The following is a 26,742-nucleotide window of genomic DNA, read 5'->3' as shown; positions in this document are numbered from 1 at the left end:
TGAGGTGGATTGATTCAGTGACTGGGATAATCAGGATGGGTGTGTCAGAGGCAATGCGATTGGCACAAGATAGAGCAGGGTTTAGGGCTGTTGTACAAAGGGTCACTATGAGTCGCAAACGACTTGACGGCACATAACAACAACAACAAGGACAACCCTAATTATCTGTTAGTTGGAACAGCTCAATTGGTATTCCATTGATTCCTGGAGTCTTATTTTTTGCCTGTGTCTTCAATGTAGCTTCCACTTCCTCCTTCATTACCATTGGTTCCCGCTCATATTGTGCTTCCTGACGTTTTCTTCTAATAATTCTTCCACAACTTTTTCGGTGCCTTTAGTTGCTTCTTCCTGTTTGGGGATTTCAATGATGCACATGTTATTTCTCTTGGTGATGTCCCATATTATTCTTAGTTTTTCTCCTTTTTCCTTCCTTTTTGATTCTGCTTTTTGCTCTAGTAAATCAGTGGTGATAATTCTATCATCTATATCACTGGTTCTGTGTTCCTTCTGTTCAACTCTGCTTATGTGTCCCTCCATCATGTTGACAGCATCTGAAACATTAGACCTCGTCATTTGGATCATGGTTTCTTGTTTTTCCAGAGCCTCTAATGCCTCATTTGTTTTATCTGCATTTTTTAAAATTGGGTTTTTAAGTTCTTCCTGTTTTTTGCTTGAAGTTTCCTGTAATTTTTCAAGTTTATCTTTCACCCATTGAAAATATTTAATCATTGTTCTTTTAAATTTTACGTCAGAAGGTTCCAATAGACTTTCTGTCTCCAGGAAATCCATTTATACTGTGTCATCTTTTGGGGGTGACATCTTGCTTTGAGCTTGTGTAGGGGTGATGTAGCCTGCTTCCTCTATGACATTGCTGTGGTAGAGTTTTTCCATATTTGAAGTGATAGTAGGTTCTTGATCTGAAGTCATTGCTCCAGAAATGGGTGGGGCTGCTACCCTGCCTGGGTTTCTCTCTGCCTTCTGACCCTATGGAATATCTGCTTCAGTTCAGTAGAGAAAAGGCCTGATGCAGCCTCCTTTGTCAGCGAACTGCTGCAGGTAGGGTAGCCGAAGGTGCTCCAGGCTAAAGGCAGTTGATGGACTGGACATGAGGAGACACTGGGTGAAGCTTTGAAACCTGATTGGAAAACCAGGAAGCCTTGGTTGTCCCTTCAAGAATGAGCTCTAGCTGTCTCGCTCCCTTCTGATTGAGCTCAAGGGGTCCCCTGTGATCTAGCCAAATAGCAGTAACCCCCACAAAGCACCTCACTAAAGTTCCAGCGTTGCTCCCAGCATGGTGCATTAGCACAGGGATCAGAATCTGTTTGTCAGTGTTTTTAAACCCTTCTCTCATATTCCAATGGTGTGGGGCTCCTGAGCGACAGTGTGGAGCTCCTGAGTGGCGACATCCGATAGTCTTCACTTTTATCATCCTTAATTGTTGTTGTTAGGTGCCATCAAGTAGAGTACAACTCATAGTGACCCTATGAACAAAAGATCTGAACCCTGTCCTATCCTGTGCTGTCTTAACACTTCTTAGCACATTAAAACCCACTGAGGCAGTCACTGTGTCAGTCAACCCGGTTGAGGATCTTCCTCTCCTTCACCAACCCTCCACCCTTTCCAACATCATGTCCTTCTCCAAGGAATAGCTTTTCCTAGCAACATGTCCAAAGTTCGTGAGGTGAAGCCTCATCATTCTTGCCTCCAAAGAGTACTCCAGCTGTACCTTTTCCAAGACATATCTATTAGTTTTCTTGGCTGTCCATGGGATGTTTAGTGCTCTTCTCCAACACCACAGCTCAAAGGTGTCAATTTTTCTTCTGTCATCCTTACAGTCCAACTCTCAGATGCATAGGAAGTTGTCAGAAAGACCATGGCATGAGTAAAATGCACTTTAGTCCTCAAAATGACATCATTTCTCCTCAATAATTTGGAGAGGTCCCTGACTGCAGACTTTCCCAGTGCTCATCCTTAATATGTTGATGAAATTTCTGATCAGATATTTGTGTACTGCTAGTTTTGTTTTCTATGGCAGACTTCCTACTCTGATCAACAGTGTGGTCTAATCTAAAGTAAGCAGCTGCTCTGTGGAATAGCATCCTATTGCAAGATGTTATTGGGGGGGGATATTTTATGTGGAGACTCATTATTACCAGTGAAACCTAAAATGTCTTATTTCAATTTCAACACCATCAATCACTTTCCTTGAAATGATTTTTTTAATGTATTTACTAAAAATTCATGTAGATCTATGCCTGTTGAATCAGTGTGTTCTTGATGGGGATTTCTTGGTAACATTTTTCTTTTTCTGTTTAATCTTTTGTAGGCTTTGCCTCTTTGTGAAATGATCATTTTAACTGAATTTTAATTTTATCCTGCAAATCAATACTGTTGTTGATACAACATTTATCCTTTTCTGCCTAAATCTTCCTATAGTTTTCTTACTTGATAAGATTTTCAACTTTGGTCCTCTCTTTCACTTCTGCTTCAAAATTTCTCATTGTTTCAGATTCATCTTTTATAGTAACAGTATCAGACATCCTCATTGTTGTTGTTGTTGTTATGTGCCATCGAGTCGCTTGCGACTCATAACGACCCTATGTACAACAGCCCTAAACTCTGCTCTGTCCTGTGCCAATCACATTGTCTCTGACACTCCCATCCCGATTATCCCAGTCACTGAATCAATCCACCTCCTAGAGGGCCTTCCCCTCCTGCGCTGTCCCTCCACCCTCCCAAGCATGATGTCCTTCTCCAAGGACTGGTCTCTCCTCACAACATGTCCAAAGTATGTTAGACAGAGCCTCAGAATCCTTGCCTCCAAGGAATCAGCTGGTTTAACCCTTTCCAGGATGAATCTGTTTGTTTTCCTAGCAGTCCATGGTATTCTCAATACTCTTCTCCAGCACCACAGCTCAAAGGCATCAATTCTCCTTCTATCCTCCTTGGTCATTGTACAACTCTCTGATGCATAACAAGTGATTGCGAAGACCATGACCTGTATCAAACGCACCTTAGTCTCCAGGGAGACACCATTGCTCTTCAGTACTTTGGAGAGGTCCCTAACAGCAGACTTTCCCATGGCAATGTGCCTTTTAATTTCCTGGCTACTGGTGCCAGGAGTGTTGACTGTGGAGCCAAGCAAACTGAAGCTGTGAACAATCTCAATCTCTTCGTCATCCATCCTGACGCTGCCAATTGGTTTGGTCCAGTGGTGAGAATCTTTGTCTTCTTGACACTGAGCCTCAGTCCATATTGAAGGCTGCAGTCCTTGACCCTCTGCAGCAGGTGCTTCAGGTCCTCTTCAGTTTCAGCAAGCAGGGTTGTGTCATCAAGCAGGGTTGTGTCATCTGCATAATGCGGATTGTTGATAAATCATCCACCAATCTTGACCCCACATTTCTCCTCATAGAGCCCAGCCTCCCGGATAATCTGTTCTGCATATAGGTTGAAAAGGTATGGAGATAGGATGCATACCTGGCGTACGCCCTTCCCAATTTTGAACCATGCAGTGTTCCTGTGCTCTGTTCTGATGACTGCCTCCTGGTCCAAGTATAGGTTTCGCATTAGCACGATCAAGTGTTTTGGGATTCCCATTCTTCTCAGAGTCAGCCACAGTTTGTTATGATCCACACAGTCAAATGCCTTTGCATAGTCAATGAAACACAGACATCTTCTGTAGTAAAGGTTATTTTAGAATTCTACAGGGAATGTGAAACCTGATGTGTTCTATGAACCTGACATTGTAGCGACCCACAAAAATAAACTAAGCAAATCCAAAGTTCCTTTCCACAGTTGCCACCCAAGATGTCAATTGTATTGAACCATTTGGAATCAGGCAGGAGGAATCTCAAATTCTCAAACTAAAATGGACTGTCTTGCATCAAATATACCAGCCCTTTTTCAGTGGCAGCTGAACTGTGACACAGAGGGCCAATGGCGGGATTAAGTGGGTACAAGCACCAGCAGTCTGGACTAGATGCTATTATTATTATTATTGTTATTATTAATTTTAATGAAAGTTTACAGAGACTTTGGATTTTCATCCAATCACTGTTGCACATTTCTCCTGGCCCACCCGACCCTCTCCCCAGTTTGCTCTTCTCTTTGAAAAGTAAAAGAAAAATTCTTTCATTGTTATACGAGCCTTCCCCCCCAAGTCCACTCCATTATGTAGCCTTCATTCTGGACTCCTGTCATGACAATAATACCTAATCACATATCCCTTTTAAACAGTTTTCTCCCTCATTTGTTTCAGTGCAGTATACATTATTTATCCCATCTTTCTCAGTCTCTCCCCAACACCGAGGTCAGTCCTGTTTTACAAAAGTGGCACTCTGCAGTATTTGTCCATTTGTGACTGAGATATTTCACTCAGCATAATGTCCTCCAGGGTCACCCATTTTGAATAATATTGTATGAGTTCCTTGTTTTTCAAAGCAGTGTATTATTCCATTGTGTGAATATACCAGAGCTTCTCTATCCATTCCTTTGTTGATGGCCACTTAGGTTGTTTCCAACTACTTGTGAACAAAGCCGCGATAAACATGGTTGTGCATATATCTGCTTGGGTGGTAGTTATGGTCTCTTTGGGGTATATTCCCAGTAGTGGAATTGCTGAGTCAAATGGTATCTCTATTAGCAACTTTTTGAGAAAGATACACACTGCCTTCCACAGTGGTTGCACCATTTTACACTTTCACCAACAGTGAGTAAGGGTTCCAGTTTCTCCACAACCTCACCAGCATTTGTTGCTTGATGTTCTGTTAAATTTTGCTATTTTGAGTAGGGTGAGATGATACTTCATAGTTGTTTTGATTTGCATCTCTCTTAGAGCTAGGGATTTTGAACATTTCTTCATGTGCTTGTTGGCCATTTGAATGTCTGTTCATATCCTGTGCCCATTTTTCAATTGGATTGTTTAGCTTTATCTTGTTGTGGTGACTAGATGCTTTTAAAGACTCTTTCAAAGTCTTAAAATATGAAAATTCGCAGAAGACATGAAAATACCAAACTTCTCAAAAACAACACATTGAGTGAAGTCAGTCAATCACAAAAGGACATTCCACACTGACATGAGACAAACAAATACACGGAAATCAAAGCTCATTAGTGGTTACCAGGAGTGGAGTTTGTGTTGAGTTGGTTCCAATTCCTGGCAGTCCCATGTGTGCAGAACAGAACAAGGCTCCCCAAGGTTTTCAGTGGCTGTGTTTTCAGAAGTAGATTGCCAGGCCTTTCTTCTGAGGTGCCTCAGGGAGGATTCAAACAGCTAACCTTTCAGGTAACAGTCAAGTCCTTGACTCTGTCACTCAGGCAATGTTACTTTCTCTCTCTTTATATGTAAATATCTCTGTTTTGTGAAAGTTCATTTTATATAACTTTGCTTTTACAAAAGACCTATATTTGTATGTTTTTACTAACTGAAATCCAAAGAGGATTTTTACTATTATGAAAAAAAATGTGAAAAGAAAAACTAACTCAATTCAATGTGTGTTTTGTAATGAGCCATTATAAGGAATTGCCAATGTCAGATAAATCCTGGATAAAAGTAAAGGATACCAAAAGAATGTCTATTTATGCTCTATTGGCTATGAAAAAGCATTTGACTGTGTGGGATATGACAAGTTATGGCTGACATTGAAAAGAATGGGAATCCTGTAGCACTTAATTGGGCTCATGCAAAACCTATACCTGGACCAGGAGGCTATTGTGCACACAGAGCAAAGGAAACTGTTATTGTTGTTGCTAAGTGCTGTCGAGTCGTAGGTGACTCATAGCAACCCTATGAAGGAAAGTACTCAACACTTGTGTGACTTTCATCCTTTCTCCAGGTTCATATGGTTTCTGGAGGCAAGCTATTACGGAAGTGGATGCCACTCCTGCTTCCAAGCTTGTTTTAATCGGGAAGGTCCACCACGGGTTACCATTATCACATTTGACACGTCAGCGTTACAGTGTTCAGCTTCACAGCAACCACAAGTTACTGCTGTATGGCAAGTGGACACACCAGGGCTATACGACCTATCAGGGAACACTACATGGTTTAAAATTAAGAAGGGGCCACCATGATGACATTATATTTGCTACTCTTGACTGCAAGAGTGATGAGAATTCCAGCCACCATACTCTCAGCTGAGGCACACAAAATAATTGAGGAACATAGAGATTGCACTTCCATTAAGATGAAACATAAAAAAAAATTGACTTAGGAAGGGAGTGTTCCCAGATGTGCCTGGTTCGAATCCACCAGATGCTCCGCTGGAGAAGGAGGGACAATCTCCTCCTGTACCAGTCAGATCTGATTTGACCGTACAATGCACAAAAAAATTATGATAAAAAAAGGGAGTGTGTCAAGAATGTATTCTCTGTCCATACCTATTCAATCTGTTAAGCAAATTACCTGAGAAGCTGGACTCTATCAAGAGGAATGTGGTATCAGAATCAGAGGGAGATTCATCAATAACCTGCATTATGCAGATGGCATATGCTTGCTGAAGGTGAGGAGGGCTTGAAACACTTGTTGCAGAAGTTCAAGGAATGCAGCCTTCAATATGGATTGTGTCTCAATATAAAGAAAACAAAGACTAACCACTGGGCTGATAGGCAACATCATGGTAGATGGAGAAAAGAATGAAACTGTCAACAAGTTCATCTTACTTGGATGCACAATTAACATTCTTGGTACCAGCAGTCAGGAAATCAGGAGATGTACTTCACTGGGAAAGTCTGCAGTTTGAGACGTCTCTAAATTAGTGTTGGAAACAGGAGTGGCATAATGAGGAATAATGATGCCACATTGATGACTAAGGTGCATCACTTTCATCTGAGAGCTGGGCAATGAATAAAGATGACAGAAGAATTGATGCCTTTGAGCTGTGACGTGGAAGAAGAGTGTCGAACAACCCCCCGAAAGTGCTGAGCTGCCAAAAGAACAAAAAGTATGGCTTGGAGAGCGGGTAGCCGGAGATCTCTTAGGAGGCAAGGATGGTGAGGATTCGCTTCGCGTACTTCAGGCATGTTGCTAGGAGGGGCTGTTGCTTGATTGCTGATGCATTTTTGACTCCCTAGGTAAGAGCCTTGGTCTTCTAAAGCTAGTGTTTCTTTAGAGGGTTGGGTCCTTAAAGCGTTAGCTCACTCATGTGGCAGTTCCCGAAGTGGCCTCACGAGGGCACTGCTTTCCTGCTTATGCTCAGTCCAGGCACCTCCTGTCCTGCTGAGGTTTTTAATGGCTGTTTTAGCCCGAGTTCCTCTTTGGTGGAGTGGGGAGAACGTAGCTCAGCAAAGATGACAAAGGAGGCATAGTAAATCCTTGCGCTGGAGCGCAACACCTCTTCAACAAATGGTGGTCATGCCTGTTTTCCAAGAGCACACACAGATTGAAGATGTTTTTCACTTTTACTATGAAGAATTCCAAATCCAAGCAAAACACATAGAACAGTGAGATGCCTCCCCCTTCTCTAGCATGTAGCAGTTTTTTAAAACCTCCCAATTCCTCCCTCCTGCCACTCTCTAACCATTGTATCATTGTGCGTTGTTGTTGTGTATCGTAGAGTTCGAATCCACCTATAGCTGACCCTCCAGAGGGTTTTCAGAGGCGGTTAATTGCTGGGGAGGAGATTGCCCATCCTTCTTTCAAGGAGGCTGGTGACCTTGAACATGGGTGTCTTCGGGATTGCAACGCATCTTCTTGCCACTAGTCCACCAGAGCTCTTTAACCATTAATCTTTTTGAAACAAAAATCAGTTGCCCTTGAGTTAACCTTGACTCATGGTCACAATGGGCTTGAGGATGTCAGAGACTGTGAGGATGGCACAGGGCAGGACAAGTTCAGATTGTGTTGTTCACAGGGTCACTGGGGGTTGTAGTTGACTCCATGGCCCTTACCACCACCACAACTAACATGGTAACTCACGTGTGGTAGAGCAGAGCGGGGCTGTCTGTAGGGTTTTCAGAGGCTAATTTGGGGTGTGGTGCTGGAGGAGAGTATTGAATATACCATGGACTGCTAGAAGAACAAACTGGTTCCTCCTAGAGAGCATGAAACCAGGGTACTCCTTGGAGGCAAGGATTTGGAAGTGTACTTGGATCCACAATTAACACCCTTGGAACCAGCAGTCAGTAAATCAAAGACAAATAACACTGGGAAAGTCTGCAGTTAGGGACCTCTCCAAATTAATGAGGAGTAATGATGTCCGTTTGGGGACTAAGATGGATGAATCTGATTCAGGCCATTGTCTTTCCTATCACTTGTTATGTGTCTGAGCGCTGGCCTATGAATAAGGATGACAGAAGAAGAATTGATGCCTTTGAGCTGTGGTGTTGGAGAAGAGCAGTGAACATCCCATGGAAGGATAAAAGAGCAAACAAATATGTCTTGGAGAGAGTACAGCCAGAGTGCTCTTTGGAGGCTTTGACTCACATGCTTTGGGCATTTTGCTAAGAAGTGCTATTCCTTGGAGAAAGAAATGATGCTTGGAAAAGTAGAGGGTCGGAAAAGGAAAGGAAGACTCTTGTGGATTGACACGGTGACTGCTGTAATGGGCTTTAATGTGCCGAGAAGTGTGAGGTTGGTGCAGAAAAGGACAGGGTTCAGATCTGTTGTTCAAAGGGTGGCTATGGGTTGTACTCAACTCAGTCGCACCTAACCACAACAACAGACTCCAGAGAAACCAAATGATTAAAATGATTCAGGCCACGGTCCTTCCAATCACTTGCTGTAGAACGGAGAGCTGGACAATGATAAAGAATAACAGAAGAATTAATGCCTCAGAACTGTGGTGTTGGAGAGGAGTATTGAATCTCCCACGGAGGGCCAAAAGAACAGATATATGTGTCTTGGAGAAGGTGCTGTTAGAGTGCTCCTTGGAGGCAAAGATAGTAAAGTTTTGTCTCACATAGTTCAGATATGCTGCTGGGTGAAGCTATTCCACCCCAAAGAGGGAGACCCACCAGAGAGGGAGGGTCGGCAAAGGAGAATATCCTTAACCAGGTGTACTGGCACAGTGACTGCTGCAATGGGCTGTTGTCGCTGTGTCACTATGGGTTGTACTTGACTTGATGGCACCCAACAACAATAACAGACCACAGTGAATTCCATTGCTAAACCCAAAGAAGGCACTTCTCCAGCCTTTGGTTAGCTCTGAGAAAGACAAACACTCTCTTGGCATGCGATCTGCAGCCTCAGAAACCCAGTGGAGGGTCAGCTATGAGTCAGAACTGACTCAACAGCAACGAGGTTTTGAGATGGTCATTCTAAGATGAACCGTTTGAAGAGACACCAAGCTAATTTTCCAGAGCAGATCTGTACCGTGTTTGCACTCCCACCAACAATGACTGGGGAGGCTCCAATCATCCACAGCCTGCTTATTAGTTCACTTTTTTCTGCTGTGTTCCATTCTTTAACCATTGTGATGACTTCCCATCCCATAGTAGTTTAAATTTGCACTTGTTATTTTCCCTAGTGACAAATCACAGTATTATCTTGAAGGAAAACCTAGTCATATCACTCAATAAGTATTAAATGTCTCTAAAAGATTAATTAGATTGGAAGCAGGAGTGACATCCACTTCTGAAACAGCTTGCCTCCGAAAACTCTATGAATGTGGACAAACAATGAAAGTTATACAAGTGTTCAGGTCTTTCATTCATAGGGTCGCTATGAGTTGTCTACAGCTCAACGGTACACAACAACAACAACAGATTTATTGGAAGCAGGAGTGGCATCCACTTCTTAAACAACATGCCTTTGGAAACTCTTATGAACTTTAAAAAATAGCAATACTTGTAAAAAGTCTTCAGACCTTTTGTTCATAGGATTGCTATGAGTCGTGTTCTACTCCACAGCAATCAACAACAACATCAACAACAAAAGATTAAAATGTGTTTTTTTTTAAAAAAAATCATAATCACCCAATGGTTATCACACTTAGAATGCTGCCATTATTTGTTTACTTCCCACAGATTCCACTTTAACCAAAAACTTCTGGATGAAAGGATCAGAATTTAGTGACTTGAAAGAGCAGAATTTGTTGTCTGTTCTGAAGGCTAGAAATCCCAGTCCAGGTCTGAGCTGTGTTGATGCCTGTCTTCTATGCAGCGATGAAGGCGAAGGTGAGCCTGATTCAGGCTGTAGTCTTTTTCAATCACTTGTTATGTAATCTGAACAATAAATAAGGATGACGGAAGAATTGATGCCTTTGAGCAGTGGTGTTGGAGAAGAGCACTGAACGTCCCATGGATGGCAAAGAAAACAAACACATATATACGTCTTGGAGAAAGCACAGCTACAGTACTTCTTGGAGGCAAAGACGGCAAAACTTTGTCTCACATACTTTGGGCATGTTGCTAGGAGTGACTATTCCTTGGAAAGGGACATCATGCTTGGAAAGGTGGAGTGTCAGTGAAGGAGGGGATGACCTTCAACCGAATACATTGATATAGTGACTGCAGCAATGGCCTTGAGTGTCCAGGAGGATGAGGACGGCACAGGATAGGACTGGGTTTAGATCTGTTGTTCACAGGGTCACTATGAGTCGTACTTGATGAGACCTAAGAACAACAAGCAGCTCAGGCGCTCCTCATTTCCTGAGTTTGCAGATTTTACTCTCCATGTTTGATTGTCTCTGTGTCTCACCTGCTTTTTAAAAAAACTCAGAAGTAATTAGATCTAGAATCCACCCTACCAGGTGCCACTAATCAACTGTCAGTCAGTCATCGGCTGGTGCCTTGAGAGTTGCTGTGACAGGGCACACTTCTGGTTTATCTCCCAGACACCATCAGGTCTGGAACACCTTTCTCTTCACCTGCTGCCCCAGAGGGCTCTGAATTGGCCTCTTGATTGGCAGTGAGAGAGGAGGCGCCTCAGGGCAGAGAAGGCAGCCAGCTGTAGGTGGTCTCAGGGATTTTCCAAGCACAGCAGTCTCCCTGAGCTGCCTGAGGAGGTCAGCAACAGGAAAGCCAGACTTGTTGACTTAATACATATGACCTGAGTCCCTACCAGTATTTAAAAAATCAGAAGTTCCAATCAGAGTGCATGAGTGTCTGCAGAGTGTCCAGACTAGGATAGATTAGGAAGAAAGGCCTGGTGAGCAACTCCGAAAGTGAGACAGAGCCTTGTGGGTCATTACAGAGTACTGTCCTGCTTGGTGTGGACCTGTTACCAAGAGGGATCAATTACTGGAGAGGCTATGTTGTTTGGTGAAAGAGAAGGCCAGCGAGGGAGAAGGGGGTCGTGGTGGGACAGATGGCGTGGCATGGGAGCTGCTGATGACCTCAGACATGCTGGTGACATTGAGTAGGATGGAAAAGCACCAGCATTTGTTCTGGTGAGTCACCATGAGTCCAAGATGACCCAAGGGCAGCTGATTTATCTCTCTGTTCACTCTGTCTACCTACCCATCCCATCTACCGACCACTTCTCCCTCTCTCTGTGTCTGCCTCTGTCCATCCATCCCTTTATCTATCTATCCATCCACAATCTATGTCTATCCAAAATCTATCTGTCCATCTGTTTACCTTTCTGTCTATCCATTTACCTTTCTATCTATGCATCTGTTTATTCATCCATCCGTCCATCCATCCATCCATCCATTTATCTGTCCATCCATCCATCCATCCATCCATCCATCCATGTATCTATCAAAAAAATCTATCTATCGATCATCTATGCATTTATCTACCATCTATCTGTATTGGGGAGCTCTGTTGTCCTAGTGGTAAGAAGCTGTGCTGCAGTCCTGAAGACATGCAGTTCGAGGTCACTAGCTACTCTGCCGGAGAAGGATGGGCAATCTCCTCTTTTGCAATTAACTGTCTCTGAAACATCCCCCTCCCCCCCGCCACACTCCCCTGGGAGGGTCAGCTGTGAGTCAGTTCTGGCTCTACAGTACACAACATCTATCCCTCATCTCATCTATCCATTATCTATCTGCAATCTATCTAGTCATTATCTATCTATCTATCTATCTATCTATCCATCCGTCATCTAGCTATTGATCCATTATCTGTTTATCTCTACTTAGTTTGTACATTATTCTTTCTTAGCATCTGTTTTCCCTGTTTGTGTGCCTTTGTACCTTATCTACTCTTTAATTCATATAATGAAGACAATTCTACTTACAAAAAAGGATTATAGAGGGTACAATTTAGTCCACAGGTTTCATCAACTCTTTGGGGCGTTGTGAAAACTCAGGCTGGGAAGAGGAGTTTTGGGGACAAGAGGCTTCCTCTCTCTGCACCTCCTCTTCTGGGACAGAATCACAAGGTCCCCTCTCAGGGTCGTTATGGGGACAGCCAGTGACAATCGCCAACATACTGTCCCCTCACACTCCCCCACAACGAGTGGCACCTCCTACAATGAGTTGAATCACCCAGCACACAACGGGTAACCACTGCGTCTGGCCAGGAGCCCAGCTAAGCCAGCATCTGAGAGCCAAACAATTTCTTTCATTATCCTGGTTGCTGGGAGAATGGGGCAGGGAGAGACGGACAAAGTCCCGGAGACAAAAGTGACTTTGATTGCTGGGGTTTATCTTCCGGGCACCATCAGGTCTGGAACACTCTATTCTCCGACCTGCTTTCCCCGAGGGCTCTAAATTGGCCTCCCAATTAACAGCGAGAGAGGAGGAGCACCAGGGCAGATAAGGTGGCCGGCTGCAGGTGGGCGCTGGGATTTTCCAAGCAAAGCAGTCTCCCCCAGCTGCCTCAGGAGGTAAGCCACAGCAAAGACTTTAAGCAGCAAGAAAGTCTTGTTGAGTCCACGCCTATTAACTGAGCACCCAGTTCCTGGGCGGTTACAAAGGCTTCAGGGCTGAGAGGTCAGCAGTTAGAAAGGTCTGGTGCTCTGTCCCTCGCTTAAGATCACAGCCAAGAAAGCCCTCGGGAGTCGTTTTACTCTGCACCACATGGGGTCGCCATGAGTTGGAATTGACAAGAAGCAATTGACATTGACGACTGAGAGCCTCCTGTGCTGACTCTGTAGACAAGAAAGGTCCCCGTGAGGGTGGAATTCACTCTCTCATGGCAGAGCCACGCAGCAGACGATGAACGAAGAGCTACACCGGCTGGTGGTGAGTATTGTGCATCGATTTAAAATAGAACAGGGACTCCGAGTGAGACTCTGGCGTTGGCATTTGTGTAAGGGGATGGAGCCAGAGCACTCATGGGACGTGGCATTAAAGCAAAGATGTGAACTGTAGGAAAGAACACAGAGTGGAGCACACAGCATAGCATGTGCAAAGGTCCTGAGGCCGGATATGGATAGCAGTGGCTCTCAATGTGGGGTAGGGGCAGGAGAGTTAATCTTGACCTCTAGGAGACACTGGCAAAGTTTAGAGACATTCAGTTTTCACAAGTGGGGGAAGGAGTGATACTGATTATTTGGGGATAGAGGCCAATGATGGTGCTAACATCCCGTGGTGCCCAGGACAGCCCCCACATAGAACAAGCAAGGTAGCGCCACGTGACGACAGTGCCAAGGCTAAGAAATCTACTTCAGCATGAGATACAATGTCTGTCTGCTATCTATCTTTCTCTCCCTTGTTCTATCAGCGGTTTTCAACCAAGGTGAAGGCTGTGATTTTGCCCCCAGAGGATACTTGATGATGTCTGGGGGCATTTGTGACTGGAGCAACTTGGGGAGGGGGTGCTACTGGCATCAAGTGGATATAGGTCAGAGGTGCTTCTCAGTGTCCTACAATGCATAGGATGGCCGCACCCCAGAGGATGATCCTCCTCTGAATGTTAGCAGAGCCTACATGGAGGAACTGAATGATTAAAACCAATTACTTCTCTGTGGCTTAGTGGTAAGGAGTTGCACTGCTAACTGGAAGGTTGTTGTTGTTGTTATGTGCAGTCGAGTTGTTTGCGACTCATAGCGACCCTATGTACAATAGCCCTAAACCCTGCTCTATCCTGTGTCAATCGCACCCATCTGATTACCCCAGTCACTGAATCAATTCACCTCATAGAGGGCCTTCTCCTCCTGCGCTGTCCCTCCACCCTCCCAAGCATGATGTCCCTCTCCAAGGACCTGTTGTCCCTCCTTACAACATGTCCAAAGTATGTCAGACGAAGCCCCAGAATTCTTGCCTCCAAGGAGTAGCCCGGTTTAACCCTCTCCAGGATAAATCTGTTTGTTTTCTTGGCAGTCCATGGTACAGTCAATACACTTCTCCAGCACCACAGCTCAAAGGCGTCAATCCTCCTTCCATCCTCCCTAGTCATTGTCCAACTCTCTGATGTATAACAAGTGATTGCAAAGGCCACGACCTGTATCAGGTGCACCTTAGTGTCCAGAGAGACACCGTTGTTCTTCAATACTTTGGAGAGGTCCCTAACAGCAGACTTTCCCATCGCGATATGTTTTTTTATTTCCTGGCTGCTGGTGCCAAGAGTGTTGACTGTGGAGCCGAGCAAACTGAAGCTGTGAATAATCTCAATCTCTTCGCCATCCATCCTGATGCTGCCAATTGGTCCAGTGGTGAGAATCTTTGTCTTCTTGACATTGAGCCTCAGTCCATACTGAAAGCTGCAGTCCCTGACCCTCTGCAGCAAGTGCATGAGGTCCTCCTCAGTTTCAGCAAACAGGGTTGTGGGGTTCTAATCCACCAGTTGGTCTGTGGGAGAAAAAGGGGCAATCTCCTCTCAGGATATTTCCTGCCTCTAAAAAACTGCTGAGAGTCAGCTGTGGGTCAGTTCCATCTCAATAGAATCTTACAACAACAACAACAACAACCACTGTTGTGTTGACTCCAAATCACAGGGACCCCGAGTATATCACAGCAGCAGCTCTGTGCTCCATGGGCTTGCAGTGTTTAGGTTTTCAGAAGCAGATCACCAGGCTTTTCTTCTGAGGCACTTCTGGTGAGACTCGCACTTCCTATCTTTCAATTAGCAGCCGAGCCCATTCACCACTTGCATCAGCCCATTTCACTCCCTTGAATGTTGCTCTGAAGGTGAGTGCCTCACTCTCATTACTCTAGCCCCGTCTGATGGCTCTTGCACCCATTTCACAGATGGCATCTGCTGCTCCGAGAGGGAGATCACGTGCTTAAAATTATTCAGGAAGGTGATGGAGGAGCCGGGACTCCAAACAGGCCTGTGGACACCACGGTGCACGCTCCTGTCTGTTTCTGTGAGGTTTACTGCTGTTGAGAGATAGGTGGGTAGGGATTACACCGGAGGACATTGTAAATAACACCAAAGTGGGAGAAAATCTTTCCCTTGCCAGTAAAGTCCCCAGGTAATTTTATCGTTTAGCAAAAGTATCCTGTTTATGGTAGTGGTTCTGGATTTCCTAGCCATTTGTTGGTTGTTTGCTACCAGCTCTGATTCGCGGTCCTAGGTGATCAGAGTAGGACTGCTATGTTGGACATGCAAGTCTGTGATTTTTTTTTTGAGAGAAGATCACCAGGCCTTTCTTCTGAGGTGCTGGTTGTGTTTAAGTCATCAACTTTTCAGTTATTAGTTATGCAAGCCAGGGACACCTTTAACATGAGCAAATGTACTACTGCTTTGGAACATGGAATGTGAGAAGCGTGAAGCGTGAATGTAGGTAAATAGGATATTGTTAAGAGATAAATGGAATGCATAAACCTTGGGCTTGCAGCCAGGAGGAACCAGTCTTTGGAGAAGGACATCAATGCTTGGAAGGGACAAGGGACAGTGCAGGAGAGGAAGACCCTGGATGAGATGGAGTGACACAATAACTGGGGTAATGAGGTAGGTGTGCCAGAGACAGTGAGACTGGCTCAGGAAAGAGCAGGGTTCAGAGAGACTGTGCATAGGGTCACTATGAGTCGTAGCTGCTGCAGAGGCACATAACAATTCTGGTGGCCTAGTGGTAAGAATCTGCACTGCCATTCCCAAGGTTTATAGTTCAAATCCCCCAGCTGCTCTGCAGGAGAAAGATGGGCAATCTCTTCCCATGAGTTTACTGCCTCTGAAAACCCACGAGAGGGTCAACTATGTTGTACACAATAACAACAACAAATTTTTAAAAAGTAGGAACTTTTAAAAATTAGATGGAGATAAGATTGAAGTTGTCAATTATTTCATCTTACTTGGACCCACAATAAATATCGTTGGTATTGTTGCTGTTAGTTAAATCTGAACCCTGTCCTATCCAGTGCCATCCTCAACATCTCTGATATACTTGAGCCCATTGCAGCAGTCACTGTATCAATCCATCTTGTTGAGAGTCTTCCTCTCTTTCACCAACCTTCCACCTTTCCAAGTGTGATGTCCCTCTCTAAGGAATAGCCTCTCCTGACAACATGCCCAAAATATATGAAACAAAACTTTGTCATTCTTGTCTCTAAAGAGCACTCTATGTCAAGAAAGAAAAAGACATATTGGGAAGGTCTGCTGTCAAGGACTTCTCCAAGATACTAAGGAGTAATGATGTCAGTTTGAAGACTAAGGTGCACCTGATTCAGACCATGATCTTTTGAAATCATTTGCTGTGTATCTGAGAGCTGGACAATGAATAAGGATGACAGAAGAATCAATATTTCTAAGTTGTGGTGTCGGAGGGGGTGTTCCTTGGACAGGGACATCATATTTGCAAGGGGGGAGGGTCAGTGAAGGAGAGGAAGACCCTTGACTAGATGGATTAACGCAGTGACTGCAGTACTAAAGTCCAACATGTCAGAGCTGATGAGGATGGTTCAGGATAGAACAGGGTTTAGATCTGGTTTTTTATAGTGTTGCTGTGAGTCATACTCAACTTAAAGGCACCTAACAACAAGAACAACTTTTTCTTGTTGAAATGGAGTATTTTATAAATTTTAGATATGAGTCCCTTATAAGATATGTCTTTACCCAATATTCCCCCCTCCCCGGTCTATGGGCTTCCTTTTTACCCTGTTGGAGAAGGTTTTTGATGTGCACAAGGATTTGATTCTTAGAAGGTCTCATTCATTTCTTCTACTCTCTGTAAGTTTTTCATTACATTTGAAAGTCTGTTCATGATGATTAGGACTTTTAGAGTTGTTCCTAGTTTTTGTCTGATAAATTTTATAGTCGTTGGTTTTACTCCTAGGTTTCTGATCTGCCTTGAGTGGATTTTTGTGTATGGTGTGAGGTGTGGGTCTTGCTTAAGGTTTCTGAAGATGGTTTTCCAATTTTGCCAACACCATTTGCTAAAGAGGCTGTTATTTCCCCACTTGACTGATTTTGTCTTCTTGTCAGAGATCAAGTGACCATAGATTTTGTTGTTGCTGTTGTTAGGTGTCATCAAGTTGAGCACAACTCATAGCAACCTTATGAACAAAAGATCTGAACCCTGTTCTATCCTGTGCCATCGCTACACTTCCTGACACACAAGAGTCCATTGAGGCAGTCACAGTGTCAATCCACATGGTTGAGTATCTTCCTCCCATTCATCAACCGTCCACCCTTCCCAACATCATATCCTTCTCTAAGGAATAGCATCTTCTAGTAACATGCCAAAAGTATGTGAGGTGAAGCCTCATTATTCTTGCCTCCAAAGAACACTCTGGTTGCACCATCTCCAAGAAGTATCTGTTCATTCTCTTGGCTGTCCGTGGGATGTTCAGTGCGTTTCTCCAACATCACAGCTCAAATGCATTAATTCGTCTTCTGTCACCTTCTTTCATTGTTCAGATCTCAGATGCATAGCTAATAATCAGAAAGACTATGGCCTGAATCAGAAGCACTATAGTCCTCAAACTGACATCACTACTCCTCAATAATTTGGAGAGGTTCCTAACTGCAGATTTTCCCAGTGCAATGTGTCTCCTTATTTCCTGACTATTGGTACTGCTGGTGTTAATTATGAATCTAAGCAAGATGAAGCTGTTGACAGTTTCAATCTCCTCTCCATCCATCATGCTGCTACCTATTAGTCCAGTGGTAAAAATCTTTGTTTTCTTGAATTGATATACAATCCATATAGAAGGCTACATTCCTTGATCTTCTGCAATAAGTGCTTCAAGTCCTCCTCACTTTCAGCCAGCAAGGTTGTGTCATCTGCATAACACAGATTATTGATGAGTCTCCCTCCGATCCTGATGCCACCCTCCTCTTCACAGAGTCCAGCTTCTCAGCTGATAATGAAAGAGGAAGTAGAAGCTGCGTTGAAGGCATTGGCAAAAAAATAAAGCCTTGGAAACTGATGGGATACCAACTGGTTTGTTTCAGTTAACAGATTCAGCCTTGAATGTGCTCACCAGTCTATGCCAGGAAATTTGGAGGACAGCTGTCTGGCCAACAGATTGGAAGAGGTCCATCCATATTTGTTCCCATTCCCAAGAAAGGTGATCCAAGCGAATGTGGAAACTATTGAACAATCTTGTGATTGGCTATTGTAATTGCTATGATTTTTCTTAGTTCTATTTCTATATTCTCTTTGTCAACTGTAGAGAAATTCAACTCATTTTTTTTGTAAGCTGATCTTGTATCTTGCTACTTTGCTAAATTGATTATGTCCAATCATTTTCTTGCTGAATCTCTAGGGTTTTCTAAGTATATTATCATATCATCTGCATATAGAGATAGTTTTACCTCCTCTTTGCCAATTTGGATACCTCATATATCCTTCTCTTGCCTTATTTCTCTCATTAAGACTTTTAATACGATATTGAATAGGAATACCCAGTCGCAAAATAGGCACAAGATGTGAACAGATACTTCACTAAAGAAGAAATTAAGATGGCAAACAAACTCATGAAGAAATATCCAAAACCTCTATCTATCCAAGAGATGCAACACAAAACAACTTTAAGATTTACTCTCACCTCAGCAACAATAGCAAAGTTCAACAAAACAGCAAACAACAAATCCTGGCGAGGTTATGGAGAGAGTGGAGCTCTTCTTCACTGCTGGTGGGAAGGTAAAATGGTACAACCACTATGGAAGGCAGTCTAGTGCTTTCTCAAAAAATTGGAAATAGAGGTCACTGATGTTGTGCAGCATATTGTGAACTGTTGAATCACCAATTACTTCTGCCTTTTGTGAAAATAGAGGAAGACAAAGTTCTAAATATTGTTACAAAAGTCTGGTATCACGTATAAAGGACATATGAACATTTTTGTGTTTCCTTTTGAATGTGTTGCAAATTATTTTCCACAAGATCTGTATTAATTCAGTTGCCAATAAAGTATAGCATACCCCCAAAAAATTGGAAATAGAAATAAAATTTAACCCAGTAATTCCACTACTGGCAGTATACTCTAAAGAAACCAGAGCTATGACTCAAACAGATGCATGCACTCATGTTAATTGATGCATTATTTGTAACAGTAAAGACATGGAAGCAGCCCAAGTATCCCTCAACAATTAAATGGGTAGAAAAACTGTGGTACGTTCACACAATGGAGTATTACACAGCACTGAAAAGCAATGGACTCATAAAACACTACACATCACGAGTGAGCCTGAAGGACATTATGCTGAGTGAAATATCTCAATCACAAAGGGACAAATACTGCATAATGCCACTTTTATAAAATAAGACTGACATGAAGGATTGGGAGAAGAATAGAAAAAGAATGGATAATGAGTACTGTCTTGTTACAGATGAGGGGAAGAACTATCTAAAAGGAACGTATGATTAGGTACTGCATGTACAACAACAATCTGGAACAAGGGGTGAAGGGTGGACTGGGGAAGGAGAAAGTGAGGAGGAGAGGAAAATGTGCAACAATGAGTGAATGAAAACCCAACCTTTCTGTAAACCTTCATTAATAAAAATAAGAAAAAGACAACCTTTCTTTTAAATTTTATTTTATTATTTTTTTTGGAGTGTGTGTGTGTGTGTGTGTGTGTGTGTGTGTGTGTGTACCATCAAATCAGATCTGACTGGTACAGGAAGAGATTTCTCCTCCTTTTCCAGCAGAGCATCTGGCGGATTCAAACTGCGTACCTCTGGGATTGCAGTGCAGTTTCTTGCCACTAGGCCACCAGAGCTCCCTAGAAAAAGACAACCTCTTAAAAACTAACTTTTTAATTATTTTTTAAAATATAAAATTTGCCCCTCTGACCATTTTCATTGTAATACACTGACATTAATTACATTTATTAATTACATTAATTAATTTAGCATGTGGTGTAGTTCATAAAGAGTTGCACTTCTGACTCAAAGGCGGCCCCTCTCTGGTGGTTCAAGTTCACTAGAGGCTGCTTACATGAAAGATGGACAGTCTCCTCCTGTGAGACTGACACTCTCCCAAAAACCTGCTCGCAGGTCAGCTATGAATCTCTTCCAACTTGACAGCCATGAGATTGAGTTGAGATGCACAACTCTCACCTCTCTTCTCACTTCTCTTCTCTCTTTTCACAATAGCAAAGAGTTGGAAACAACCTAAGTGCCCATCAACAAACAAATGGATAGAGAAGCTGTGGCATATTCACACAATGGAATACTACGCTGCATTGAAAAACAAGGAACTCATGCAATATTATTCAAAATGGGTGACCCTGGGGGACATTAAGCTGAGTGAAATATCTCAGTCACAAAAGGACAAATACTGCATAGTGCCACTGTTGTAGAACGGGACTGACATCAAGGTTGGGGTGAGACTGAGAAAAATTGGATAAATTATGTATACTATATTGAAACAGATGAGGGAGAGAACAGTTTAAAAGCTATATATGATTGGGTATTATGTTTATGGCAAAAGTCCAGAATGAAGGCTTCATAGTGGAGTGTACTCGGTGGGGGGATAGTATACCAATGAAATAATTTTTCTTTTACTTTTCAAGAGAAGAGCAAAGAGGGAAGGGTTGGGCAGGGAGAAAAATGCAACAATTAATGAATGGAAATCCAAAATCTATATAAACATTCATTAAAATATAAAAAAAAATGAACTTTTCATCACCCCAAACAGAAGCTCAGTTCCCTTTAAGTGATGAGTTACTATTCTCCAACCTTCTGCCCCATCACCTCTGCCCAAAATTGGTCGCTCTGCATCTGCGTGTGCTGGTCATTTCCCAGAAGTGGGACCACGCAGCATGTGGGCCTTTGTGCCTGACTTCTTTCACTGAGCATCACAATTCCAAGTGTCATCCAGGTTGTAAAGGGCATCGGTGCTTCACTTCTCTTCATGGCTGAGTAATATTCTATTGCTCAGCTGCAGCAAGAGCGTCCCCTGCAGGTGAGCATGGTGAGAAGTCTCACAGGCTGTAGGTGTGTTTTCAGGAGGGGCCAGTCAGTTCCTGGAGAAGGAGTAGTGCTTCACAGTTGGCCAAGCAGAGGATCAAGGAAGGAAGACCTTTAAAGACCTTCACTGACACAACGGCTGCTGCAGGATCAGACAGGGCTTTGTTCTGTTTCACGTGGGTTGTTATAACTCTAGGACCCCTAACAATTATATCAATAACTCTTGGTCCTGTTGATGGAGCACAGAGTGGTCATCCATTCGTCTGCTGATGGCCCCTTGGATCACTCCTGCCTTTGGTGGTGTAGTCTGGAGTCGTGCTGCTGACCCAAAGGAGGTGCCTTTCTGCCGGTTCAAATCCACCTCAGGAAAAAACTAGACAATCGCTTTATATGAGTTTTACAGCCTCCTGAAAACTCACTGGAGGGTCAGCTATGTGTCAGTTCTCATCTGCTGTCAATGAGTTTGGGTCTTGAGGGTTTTTTCAGCTATTGTGAACAATACCACAACGGCTGTTAGTGTGTGTCTGTTGGAGGCCCTATTTTCAACTCTCTTGGAGAGATACCAAGGATTGGCGCTTTTGGGCCCTGTGGTAGGGAGCGCTAGTGGCCTAGTGGCAAGAAGCTGTGCTGCAATCCTGAAGGCCCACAGTTCAAGGCCACCAACTGCTCCGTGGGAGAAGGATGGGCAATCTCCTCCTGTGTGATTAACTGCCTCTGAAAACCTGCTGGAGGGTCAGCTATGGGTCAGTTCCAGCTCGATGGTACACAACAACAACAACAACAACAACAACAACAGGTCCTGTAGTAGTTCTCAATCAACAGTTACTGCTCTTGGCTACCGATGGAAAGACTGGAGGAGAGAGTTCACCCAGTGGTGTTGCAGAAGAAAGGCCTGGAAATCTACTTCTGAAAACCCAGCTCTTACAAACCTTCTGGAGCACAGCTCTGCTTTGGCACACGTGGGGACACTATGAGCTGGAAGGGACCCCAGAGGAGCTGGTTTGGTTGAAATCTTGTGCTCAGCCATGGGCTCGGCCATTTCAAATGGCACATCTTGGTTTGATGTGGACAGATGTCCCTTGGGGACTAGCTAATCCCCCTTCGTATCAAGGACTCCCACCTTCCAATGGCTAGAGTATCTGGCTTGCAGCTTGAAAGCAGGGTTTTCCTATCTCAGCACTGTACTCACTTGGTTCTAGATCATTCTCTGGTGGGACTGTCCTGTGCCCTGTGTATCTTCACCATTCCCTGCCTGTAGCATCATTCCTCCAAAAAGGACCAAAAATGACTTTGAACAAGCCACTGTCCCTGGGGTCAGTTGGCCCCAGGCGAGAATTGCTGGTTTGAACAGTTGTCTGGGTACCTGTACTGAGGAATTTGCCTCTTTGGAATGGGTGGTGAGTGCAGGAGGAGGCAGGGGCTCCACCAGGTCCTTGTCCTCCTTGCCTGGCCTGCCAGGGCTGGACATGGCTCCCAGCAGCCCACAGCCTCTCCTTTGCACACCTGGGCCCAGCTCAAGTTACACAGAAGCCCCAGGAGACCCAGGTGCTGGAGAGGCTGGCTGGTCCCCAGGCCCCAACGCCCAGCGCCAGGAAACCGCAGTTGCTGTGGCGACCGCTGAGCTCCGAGGGCGAGGAGATGCTTGGTTGAGGGGGAGTAGGCTCCATAGCTTGGAGGAGCCACGTCCAGGGGCTTGGCGTGGAGTAAACTGTCCACCATCCCCCCCATTAGCTTGTAGACCAAGTGCAAGCTGTGTGCAGCAGAGGCCCTGGAATGACGAGGACTTCGGGTCACCCTAGGGGTCCCTGAGAGTGATACAGACCCCCTACTCCAGATGGCTCTGCCCAGTTGGGCTCCCAGGAGGGTTTGAGGTCTCCAAGGTGGGGAAGGGTCTTCTGGGTGGGTGGCAGCATGAGCGTGGCCCCCCTCAGCCCGGGCACCCGCCGGCGACTACTCCAGGGCCAGCCAGGTCCCCTCCCAGCACCCGTGTCCAACGGCGTGGCCATCTTCATCAGCTCTACGGTGTCGGGTAAGGTGGGCACAGGGCTGGGACTTTGGGGGCAAGCATGCTGTCTCAGGAGGCCGGGGTTCTGGCAATGGAATGGGGGTTTCTGGGAGTCTAGATGTGAGTCCTATTCAGGCAGTGACTCATATGGGACATGACATGGTAGAACCTTCTAGAACCTTCTGGAACCTCTGTGTCCCTCTAGATAAGATAGGCTGAATCCCAATTTAACAGAAATGCTTGTGGTGCTAAATGTTACTGAAACATATATATGCAGCACAGTGTGTTATAGACATCAAATGTACCTCACTAACTTTATGTCCTACAATCTTTATCCTATAAACTTTATCTCCTCACCCACTTGCTGGGCCTACATCAGCCTCTCTCAGCTCCTGAAGCCTGTGATGTTCTAGGACCCACTACGAACTCTTTATCTTGGTGCTTCTTTCCTCCTTCCCATCCTTTGGGGCTTCTGTGTTTTACCCCCTCTTTAGAGAGCTTGGAATCCCTCCCTCCCCCAGTATAGTCTCGGTTATTCTCCAGCACAAATACATACGCTTCTTTCCTTCTTTTTAACTGTTTCATGAGGTAACATATATGCACCAAAATTGTGTCAATTCAATTGAATTCATTCAGTGGCATTTATTCCTTCCCTTGTGGTGTGAATCACTGTTACTCATTTCCAGACTATTCTACCACCGTTAGCAGAACTCAGTGTGTCCTACATGAAAACTTTCTCGCTCCCACCTCTGGTAGCCACCAATATGCTTTTGTCTCGTGGTTGTTAAGTGCTGTTGAACTGGTTCTGACTCACAGTGGCCCTGTACACCAAGGAGGGAAATTCCGTGCAGCCCTGCACCAGCCCCACAATCTCTTGTGCTGGAGCTCCGAGTTAAAGTGGCGGTGCCAGTCCGTCTCATTGAGGGTCTTCCTCTTTCTTGCTGACCCTTCTCCAAGGACACACCTAAAATATATGAGATGATGCCTCACTACCCTTGCATTAAGACAGATTTGCTTGTTCACCTGACTGTCCACATCAAATGCACAGTATATTCCACACCACACGCATCAATTCTTCTTTAGCTTTCTTATTTATTGCCCAGCTTTGTCTGCCTACCAGGCTACTGAAAAGACCGTAGCTTGGGGGAGGTGTACCTTAATCCTCAAAGGGACATTTTTGCTCTTTGAAACTGTAACAGGATCCTTTGCAGCACATTGGCCCAATACTACCCATTGTTTGATTTCGTGACTGCCGCCTGCATGAGTGTGGATTGTGGATCCAGGTAAAAATGACATCTTTGACAAGTTCCATCTTTTCTCCACTTGCCATGAGGTTACCTATTGGTCCAGTTGCGAGGACTTTTGCTTTATGTGGAGGTGTGATCCATACTGAAATCTGTAGTCTTTGTTCTTCATCGGTGAGGGCTTCACGTCTTCTTTCCTTTCAGCAAATGAGTCTGTATTTGTTATCTGTGTATCACAAGCCACCAATGAGTCTCCCCCTAATCCCAATGCTTCGCTCTTTTTCACATAGTCCAGCTTCTAAGAGTATTTGCTCATCATGCAAATGGCACAAATCTAGCAAAAGAATATAACCTTATCACACATTTTTTCCTAATATTAAAGCTTTCAGTACCGTCTTGATCTGTTCAGATGCTGCGTGAGCACAATCAGGTGTTCCAGATGTCCCAATCTTGTTAATGTTATCCATAATTTATTATGATCCCCACAGTAGAATGCCTTTAAATAGTCTATAAAACTTTGTGGTATTCCCTACTTTCAGTCAAGATCCATTTAACATCAGCAATGATATTTTTCTTTCTGTGATATGCTGGAAAATATTCAGCAATTGTTGTTATTATGTACCGTTGAGTTGCCTGTGACCCATAGTGCCCCTATGTACAGCAGTTCTGAAGCCTGACCTGTTCTGAGCCAGCCTTACTAATTCTGACACACCTACCCCATTGCCCCAGTCACTGTATCAATCCATCTCACCCAGGGTCTTCCTTTCCTGCGCTGTCCCTCTACCTTTCCAAACAAGATGTCCTTCTCCAAGCACTGGTCTCTCTTGGACATGTGCCCAAAGTATGTGAGACAGAGTTTCAAAATCCTAGCCTCCAAGGAGAAACTTGGTTTCACTCTCTCCGAGATAGACCTGTTTGTTTTCTTGGCAGTCCATGGTATGTCCAAGACTCTTCTCCAGCACCATAATTTGAAGGCATCAATTCTTCTTCTGTCATCCTTAGTCATTGTTCAACTCTCTGAAGCATAACAAGTAATTGAGAAGACCAGGGCCTGGATTAGGTGACTGACATCATTGCTTTTTAATACTCTGGAGAGGTCCCTGACAGCAGATTTTCCTGATGCAATTCATCTTTTGATTTTCTGACTGCTAGTATTAAGACTGTTGATTGTGGAGCCGGGCAAACTGTAATTGTTAACAACCTCAATCTCTTCTCCATCTATCATGGTGCAAAATTTCAGGGAAAACATGCAACAATTCTTGATTTTAACTGTCTGCCAGTTTCCTTGGTGTAAAAACTCTCTCACATGGTCAATTTTACCTGCCAATATTACTGCTGAGTTACATAGTAGTGATTCTTTCTTTCCATACGATGTGTGGAAACAGAAATTCAACTTATAGTTCAGGAGACTGTTGAATGCCTTGGAGTCAGAACCAATTCATAGTTGACCCTCCTGTGGATTTTCAGAGGCAGATAATTGCACAGGAGGAGTTGGTCCATCTTTCTCCTGCAGAGCAGCTGGTGGATTCAAACACCATGCCTTAGGGATTGCAGTGCTGCTTCTTGCCAGTTGGCCACCAGAGCTTCCTAATGCATGTATTGTTATTATATTGTTGGGTCAGTTTTTACACGAGAAGAGATCGCTTACCCTTTCCTGGAGCATCTGGTGGACTTGAACTGTCTGATTTTGAGATTGTAGTACATCTTCTTATCACTTGGCTCCCAGAGTTCAGGAAGCTAGAAGTTCAAATTTTTTTTTAAAAATTTATTTTATTATTTTTGTGTGAGTGTACTGTCAAATCAGATCTGACTGGTACAAGAGGAGATTGTCCCTCCTTTTCCAACAGAGCATCTGGTGGATTCGAACCGTGTACCTCTGGGATTGTAGTTGCAGCTCCTTGCCACTAGGCTACCAGAGCTCCCCTAGAAGTTAAAATTTAAGTCACTGGCTCTCAGGGAAGGCTATCTGTCTGTGTGCTCTTGGGGATAATTCTTCCCCCTCCCTTTTCTTGTTGTATACAGTCTAATCGGATCTGACTGGCACAGGAGGAGATTGCCCATCCTTCTCCAGCACAGCACCTGGTAGATTCAAACCACACACCTTAGGGATTGTAGTGCAGCTTCTTTGTCATTAGGCCACCAGAGCTCCTCTCTTGGGGACAATTCTTGTTTCTCTTTGTAACCCCTATATCCTTGATTCCTTAATGATCTGCATGTGGACTTCTGCCTTCCCTAGCTTGTGCTTGCTTTCCTCTGTGTCTCTGCTACTCCTTACACTCAGAAACAAGTAAGTGCAGGATCCTCTCTGCACATTTATCTGAAATTTAAATGTATTATAATATTGAACAGAATAGAATATATTTATATAT

General features: G+C 44.1%; 1 protein-coding gene and 1 pseudogene across 1 annotated transcript in view; one reads left to right on the top strand and one right to left on the bottom strand.

The window, feature by feature from the left end:
• LOC102864541 overlaps nt 1-22,843 on the bottom strand; it is a 31,993-nt pseudogene extending 9,150 nt beyond the window's left edge.
• Nucleotides 22,844-23,035: 192 nt separating this feature from the next.
• The window catches only part of NWD1 (NACHT and WD repeat domain containing 1), a 94,364-nt gene continuing 90,657 nt past the window's right edge, over nt 23,036-26,742 (top strand). The window contains 1 exon segment of the mRNA XM_006898323.1: nt 23,036-23,158. Within this exon segment, the coding sequence (XP_006898385.1) occupies nt 23,036-23,158 (123 nt within the window).

The sequence above is a fragment of the Elephantulus edwardii genome, unplaced genomic scaffold, assembly GCF_000299155.1.
Source record: "Elephantulus edwardii isolate Elephantulus edwardi_28Jun2011 unplaced genomic scaffold, EleEdw1.0 scaffold00226, whole genome shotgun sequence".
NCBI classification, from domain to species: domain Eukaryota; kingdom Metazoa; phylum Chordata; class Mammalia; order Macroscelidea; family Macroscelididae; genus Elephantulus; species Elephantulus edwardii.
Note: the sequence above shows the minus strand (reverse complement) of the source record. Positions and strands in the feature narration are given on the sequence as shown.